The sequence below is a fragment of the Neophocaena asiaeorientalis genome, unplaced genomic scaffold (assembly GCF_003031525.2).
Source record: "Neophocaena asiaeorientalis asiaeorientalis breed wild unplaced genomic scaffold, Neophocaena_asiaeorientalis_V1.1 scaffold87, whole genome shotgun sequence".
NCBI classification, from domain to species: Eukaryota; Metazoa; Chordata; class Mammalia; order Artiodactyla; family Phocoenidae; genus Neophocaena; species Neophocaena asiaeorientalis.
The window spans coordinates 4,429,294-4,437,180 of NW_020175432.1; the positions used below are offsets into that span (position 1 = coordinate 4,429,294).

At 38.1% G+C, this 7,887-nt stretch overlaps 1 protein-coding gene across 1 annotated transcript in view; it reads left to right on the top strand.

Moving 5' to 3' along the window:
- LOC112414781 (zinc finger protein 709-like) overlaps positions 1 to 7,261 on the top strand; it is a 17,650-nt gene extending 10,389 nt beyond the window's left edge. Inside the window, exons 2-4 of the mRNA XM_024767443.1 lie at positions 3,057 to 3,183; positions 3,383 to 3,443; positions 3,824 to 7,261. Coding sequence (XP_024623211.1) covers positions 3,057 to 3,183; positions 3,383 to 3,443; positions 3,824 to 5,234 — 1,599 coding nt within the window. The 3' untranslated portion in view covers positions 5,235 to 7,261. The remainder of the gene's footprint in view (positions 1 to 3,056; positions 3,184 to 3,382; positions 3,444 to 3,823) is intronic.
- Positions 7,262 to 7,887: the final 626 nt, after the last annotated feature.

The window sequence follows — 7,887 nt, forward strand, 5'->3', positions numbered from 1 at the left end:
CACAAATGAACTTATCTACGAAACAGAAACAGACTCACAGATATAGAGAACAGACTAGTGCTGCCAAGAGGGAGTGGGGGACGGATGGATTGGGAGTTTGGGATTAGCAGATGCAAACTATTATATATAGAATGGATAAACAACAAGGTCCTACTGTATAGCACAGAACTATAGTCAATATCCTGTAATAAACCATAATGGAAAGGAATATGAAAAAGAATATATATGTATAACTGATTCACTTTGCTGTACAGCAGAAATTAACACAACATTGTAGGGAATTCCCTGGTGGTCCAGTGGGTAAGACTCTGAGCTCCCAATGCAGGTGTCTCGGGTTTGATCCCTTGTCAGGGAACTAGATCCTGCATGCATGCCACAGCTAAAACCCGGTGCAGCCTAAATAAGTAAATAAATATAATAAATATATATTTTTTTTAAACCACAACATTGGGCTTCCCTGGTGGCACAGTGGTTGAGAATCTGCCTGCTAATGCAGAGGACATGGGTTCGAGCCCTGGTCTGGGAAGGATCCCACATGCCGCGGAGCAACTAGGCCCGTGAGCCACAACTACTGAGCCTTCTCGTCTGGAGCCCGTGCTCCACAACAAGAGAGGCTGTGATAGTGAGAGGTCCACGCACCGCAATGAAGAGTGGCCCCCGCTTGCCACAACTGAAGAAAGCCCTCGCACAGAAATGAAGACCCAACACAGAAAAAATAAATAAATTTATAAAACAAAGGACTAGTCTTTAAAAAAAAACACAACATTGTAAATCAACTATACTTCAATAAAATAAAAAAAATTTTAATCTTTTTTTCTCAGCTCACTAAGGTGTTTCTTCTGCTAGCTCTTTTCAATATATTCTTTTTCTTCAGTTTGAATATGATATACTTGAGTGTGCTTTTTTTCAAATTAATTTTATTTATTTTTTTGCTGCATTGGGTCTTTGTTGCTCTGTGCGGGCTTTCTCTAGCTGTGGCAGGTGGGGGCTACTCTTTGTTGCGGTGCATGGGCTTCTCATTGCAGTGGCTTCTCTAGTTGCAGAGCATGGGTTCTAGGCGCTCAGGCTTCAGTAGTTGTGGTGCATGGGCTTAGTTGCTCCGCGGCATATGGGATCTTCCTGGACCAGGGCTTGAACCCGTGTCCCCTGCACTGGCAGGCAGATTCTTAACCACTGCATCGTGGGTGTACATTTTTTAGCATTTTCATTTTGTGTTCTCTGAGCTTCCTGGATCTGTGGTTTGCCATCAATGATTAATTTTTGAAAAAAATCTGTGATTATTATTTCACTTATTTTTTCTGTTCCTTTCTGTCTTTCTTTTCCTTCAGGTATTTCCATTGTGTGTATTTTAAACATTCTTTCATTGTCCTACAGTTCATGGATATTGTGTTCTGCATTGTTTGCTCTTTTTTGTCTTTGAACTAGCTTCTGGTGAAATAGATTGTTTTCAGTATAGGCCTTGTATCTTTATTTTCTGTTTCCCAATTTTGAAACCAGTGGTTTCCTGTGACTTCAGAGCTCTGATGGAACTAAGAAGAGTTGTTGATTTCAAGTGTTTTCACTTTTTTCTCTGAGGTTGGGAATGATGGCATCCAAAACCAGAAACCAGAGTTCTCTGACTCCAGTTTTTGATGACTGACTGCTGACAACCTTAAAGTCTCATCCCCCCTCATTTCTCTTTGACCCACATCTATACAAAGTGATAAGAGTGCCTTGGTGCTCCTTCCTTTGGCAGTAGCAAAACAGTCAGTCCTCATAAGATCCTGTTCTTGTGTGTGAACCCTCACCCAAACCCACCCCCTAACCTCAATTAAAAAAAAAAAGTCCAGGCACCTTTTGTTTCTCTCAAGCCATTTCATGGCAGCTGGAGAAGTATGCCTTACTTTCCCCAGAGACCTCAATTATGGAAGTAAACCCTTTCATTCACTATTGGTAGTATGTGGTGTCATCAACTAAGGAATTCGTATGCTCAGAGGTCAAGCCATCATACTTCTGTAGACCAGATAGGAGCTTGGGAATTAGAGAAATTGGGAGAAGAGCCTCTAGAATAGCTGGTTGGGAAACACTTCTTCCTGCTGTTTGAAAATGGAGATTTTAGAGTTGTTTGGAGGAAAGCACTGCTGAATCCTTCATATATTTTATGGGCAAATTAGCCATGAATCCATTGTGATTTTCAGTGAACACACTTGCAGTCTGCAGCTGTTCCTCAAGGTCAACAAGGCACAGGGCCCAGTGTTCTGGTTCTGCCATAAAGAGCTCTTCTGGCATACTACAGCACTTTGTGTGCCTCTAAGCAGCCCCAAGGCGCACAAGTATAGGGACTTTGTGGTCTAAGTTGTGACATCTTCTTCCTAGTATCTGAACTCTAAGTTCCAAATAACTTTCTAGTCCATCAAACCAGAGAGAGAAAGGGAAAACTGAGCCTGTGGTAAGTATTACACAAGTTAAAAGCAATACTTCCTGACAAGGATATTTTCATTCCACCAGCTACATCATACCACACTACTTCTAAAGGCCTGGAGTACTTAGGGATGAAATAGCCAGCTGGACCTTATTAAAAGCTGGATTTCTACAGGTGTTCTGGATTCTCATGTTTGGTGATAGGAATAGAAGTAAAAGCTTTTAGTTTTCACTATGTTTTTATTTAGTAAAATCTTATGCAGATTTGACCCTTTGGCTCATGGTGTGCTGTAAATGGTGGGTAATAAGAAGGGCGAGAAAAGAGTTTTCCTCACGAAGAATCCATGATCTTAAAATGATATTTGTTTCATGTGTGTAGCATTTCTGTCATTTCCCAACATGCTCTGGACCCTGCAATTAGAGAGAAATAAGATGTGACGAAATCACAATAAAACTATGTAAATAATTTGCATGTTTTCACAATGCTGTTAAACTTATTAGGAAGTGTGGACAGAGAGTAAGTTTCTGATGACCAAGTCATAGAATAAATGTTTGGAGATGACAGAATCATACGTAACCTTCGTATAAATGGTGTACAGATGTCCAGTGCTGTTAGTCTCACACATCCTACTATACACATATCTGGGATGTTTTAGGACTCAGTGACCTTTGAGGATGTGGCTGTGAGCTTCACCCTGGAGGAGTGGGCTTTACTGGATCCTTCACAGAAGAAACTCTACAGAGATGTGATGCGGGAAACGTTGAGGAACCTGGCCTCAGTAGGTGAGGATGACAACTTACCTTTACTTTGTCAATTAGAGAACACATGTTTCTTGCTCGTTAACATTGTTCCAAGATGTTGAATGTGGAAATGCAGGATGTTGCTAAATAATCTAGGCATGGTCACAGCCAACAATGGACTTAGATAGTTTTCCTATAACTTCTAATATCTTGGAATCATTTTTCTTGGTCTGCAATTTAGGAGAAAAATGGGAAGATCATGACATTGAAGATCAGTACAAAAACCAGGGGAGAAAACTAAGGTAAGTCACACTCACAATATAAAATAGTGCCTCATTGAGTATCCTGTTATGTTATGCAGTTTTAAAAGAAGGAAATAAAAGAAATAATGCATGCTCCAAATTTAGTTATTCTTAGAAAATTTTCACCAAAATTACTTTCTTATGTGACATAGATGTTCAGTGTTTGCAAAATAGTTCAACACTATAAATAAACTCTATATGAATGTCACTGTTTTGTTTATTGCAAGAGCATTTCTTATATTCAACTTGAAACAATTCAGACAAGGCATAAAACCTACACTATTGCTATAAGTGATAAAAATGTACTTCAAATATCCTACTATTGAGTATAAAATTGTTAATAAAGACCTCACTGATAATATACTCCTTGTTTTTTACAGAAGTCATGTGGTAGAGAGACTCTGTGAAAGTAAAGAGGGTAGTCAATGTGGAGAAAACTTCAGCCTTATTCCAAATCTCAATCTGAACAAGAAAACTACTGGAGTGAAACCACGTGAATGCAATATATGTGGAAAAGTCTTTACACGTCATTCATCCCTTAAGAGACACATGAGCTGTCACACTGAACGTAAACCATATGAGTATCAGAAACATGGAGAGAAGCCATATAAATGTAAGGAATGTGGTAAAGCCTTTAGCTATCTCCAGTTTTTGGAGACGCATGAAAAAAATCACAATCGAGAGAAAAAATATAAATGTAAGGAATGTGGAAAAGCGTTCCATTCCCGCGCATCCTTTCAAACACATGAAAGGATTCACACAGGAGAAAAACCCTATGAATGTAAGGAATGTGGGGAAGCTTTTATGTGGAGCACAGCATTTCGAAGACACATGGTAACACACACTGGAGATGCTCCATATACATGTAAGGAATGTGGGAAAGCTTTTAATTGTTCCTCTTCATTGCGAACACATGAAACAACTCATAGTGAAGAGAAACCCTATCAGTGTAAACAATGTGGAAAATTCCTTAGATATTATCATACTTTTCGAACACATGAAAGGACTCATACAGGAGAGAAACCCTATGAATGTAAGCAGTGTGGTAAAGCCTTCAGTTGTCCCAGTTCTTTTCGAAAACATGAAAGAATTCATACTGGGGAAAAGCCTTATGAATGTAAGGAATGTGGGAGAGCCTTCAGAGGTCTCTCAAGCCTTCGAGCACACATGATCACTCACACTGGAGATGGACCTTATAAATGTAAGGAATGTGAGAGAGCCTTCATTTCTCCTAGTTCTTTTCGAATACATCAAAGGATTCACACTGGAGAGAAACCCTATGAATGTAAACAATGTGGTAAAGCCTTCAGTTACTATAATTCCTTACAATCACACAGAAGGACTCATACTGGAGAGAAACCCTATGAATGCAAGGAATGTGGGAAGGCCCTCTCCCATCACCAAACCTTAAAAATACACATGAGACTGCACACTGGAGAGAAACCCTATGAATGTAAACAATGTGGTAAAGCTTTCAGATATTACCCTTCCTTTCACAAACACAAACAAATTCATACTGGAGGGAAACCCTTCGAATGTGAACAATGTGGTAAAGCCTTCAGTTATTACAATTCCTTACAGTCACATGGAAGAACTCATACTGGAGAGAAACCCTATGAATGCAAGGAATGCGGGAAAGCCCTCTCCCATCACCAGACCTTAAGAGTACACATGAGACTGCACACTGGAGAGAAACCCTATGAATGTGAACAATGTGGTAGAGCTTTCAGATATTACACTTCCTTCCAAAAGCACAAAAGAGTTCATACTGAGAAGAAATTCTGTGAATAAGGAATGTGGAAAAGCCTTTAGTTGATCAACTTCACTTTGAAAACATGAAAGAAGCCACACTGGAGAGAAAGCCTGTCATTGTAAACAAGGCGGGAAAGCCTTCAGGTATTTTCAAAGTTTGAAAACACATGAAAGGACTCCCATAGAAGAGAAACCTTGTAAGCAATGTGGTAAATCCTGCAGAGATTACACTTCATTAGAAATGCGCAAAAGAGCTCATAGTGAAGAGAAACCCTGTGACTGTAAGGAATGTGGAAAAGCCTTCAGATGTTTTCAGAGTTTTTTTTTTTGAAGATGTGCAAAAGATCAGAGTGGAGGGAATGTGGTAAACCCTTCATTTGTCACAAACCATTTGAAGACATGTGAGAACACACACTGGAGAGACACCATATAAATGTAAAGAATGTTGGAAAGACTTGTCATCCCAGTTCTGAAAGCATGAAAGAACTCACTGGACAAAAACTCTTGAGTTAAACAGCCTGGGAAAGATTTCAGTGAGCCCACATCTTTACATGTGAAAAAGAATATAAAATGTAAGTAACATGAGAAAGCTTGATGGAAACTGATCTATGTATAACATTCCAGAAAATAGGAAAGAGTTGTTATTAAAGTTGTAAATATATTGTCTTTATCAAGCCTCTTTTCTTAGAGCGCACAATTGGACGGTGGATTTCTAGTAATTACTCTCAGAAATGAATACAAGGTGAGATGATTTTATAAGTCATATGTTTCCACAGCAGTACGTAAGATTAATAGGTAGTGCTTTTTCTTTAAATCAGTTAATAATATTTTCTCTTTCCTGTTTGAAACCTGTTGGATCATAGGTGAATTGAAGCATATTTCTAATAATGCAATTAGGTTAACATTGTTTTATAATGTTTTATTTGTTCTGTGTTAAGGGGCCACTGAAAAATGACAGTTTGGTATTTGGATTTTCCTAATGGCCTTGTGGCAGTTCTTGGATATCCTAGTCCAGAATATATATTTATCTTTCTTACCGACAAAGCTCCTTTTTGGGGGTGAAGAGTATAAGAGCCTTTTTCCATTTTCCATACTAATAAACAGTTGAATAAATATTTATGTTCGCCTCACTTATAAAAGAATATAGTTTCCATGTGAATTATTATTTTCATATTTGGGTCTTTGCTTTATGTCCTTCCTTCTGACTATAATTTGGTGAATAGACTTTGAATTAAGAAGAGAGGCCTCATAGGACAACAAAATCTAGAGCTGGAGTTATTCCCCCTGTAGGTAATGTTAGGAACTAGATTTTCCAGAACTCATCCCCTTTGTGGTTCCTTGTTAGAATCCACCAATAGTCTGACTTGCATGAGATTTGGAAGGCAGAAGTGAGGAAGGCAGTAGTCAGATTTCACATATAGAGAGACAGATGCACAGGAGCTTCAGGTATACCATCTTCCAGCCCATTTTCCATATTTTTTGCCCTTCCAGTCAAGAGTATCCTGAAAACCACAAATAACTCTATGATATCGATTTTTCTGAGAGCTCTGGTTTCAACTGATGTCTTCCCAAGATCCACATCAAAAATCCAGCTTCTCCAGGGTCTCTTTTGTCCACCAGGAAACTAATCAGATTGTCATGATTGGGAGTATTCTTTGATTCCCCTCTTCTCTAGATTATATCCATATAAGGTCTGATTTGTGTAGGAAACACCTTGTGCTGTTAACAGTCCTAGTGAGTATGTTTTCCTGATTCACCATGACATCTGCAATGGTGAATCAAAAAGAATGACATGGGAGTTTTTTCTCTACTGCAGTGTTCACTGGCTGCCTTCACTTGGTCTTTCCATGTGAGAATAAGAACCTTTCTCCTGTCAGGAGACTGAGTTTTTCTTGTTTCTTGGAGCTCAATGTAATACCTCAGTGTTTTCAATTTTGTTTGATTGTATGTGATTAAACTATGTATATTTTTTGTTACAGGAATGCTTCTATAGTTCTTTCATAGAAATATATTATTAACTGTTTTCTAAGCTGTCCAATGCTAACAAATATTATTGTGTATTTCATTTCCTGACAGGATATATTAAAATATACCCTTATAATTGTGTATTTTCAGATAAACTTTGCAATTTTCTTTCATTTAATCATTTATATTTTAAGTCTATTTTATGTACATACAAGTTCAGGTATGTTTTCCTCAGGCAAATTTTACTTTTTATTCTTTTGTAGTTACGATATTTATTATGAAATTAATTTCTCATTTATTCTTAGTACCAGATACTTAAATCATGTTTTTTCTTAAGCGCCCTCTTGTCAGTGACCTACAGGATTGCACTTGTAGTCAAAGAGGGGAGTGTAATGAATTCTAATAAGAATGAGCACAAACCATTAAGTGATGTGAGGTATAATAGTACAGGATGCTCAGAAGGACTTCTTATAGGAGTTTGGCTTTAGAGGATTTGACTGCTACCCAAGAAAGCAAGACGTTTTTCTGTATTGGATGCCGTGAGGAGGGTAACTTTATTCTTTCATTGGTTATCATAATCCTTGTTTTCTAGAAGGCAAAAACAGTGTAGTGGAACTAAACTTAATTCGTAAGAAGCCCCAGTTACATTAGAAAGAAGAGGGGTATACTGGTCATTTTTATTATTTGGAGCTTTATCTTTTATCAATTTTAGAGATATGGTTACAAA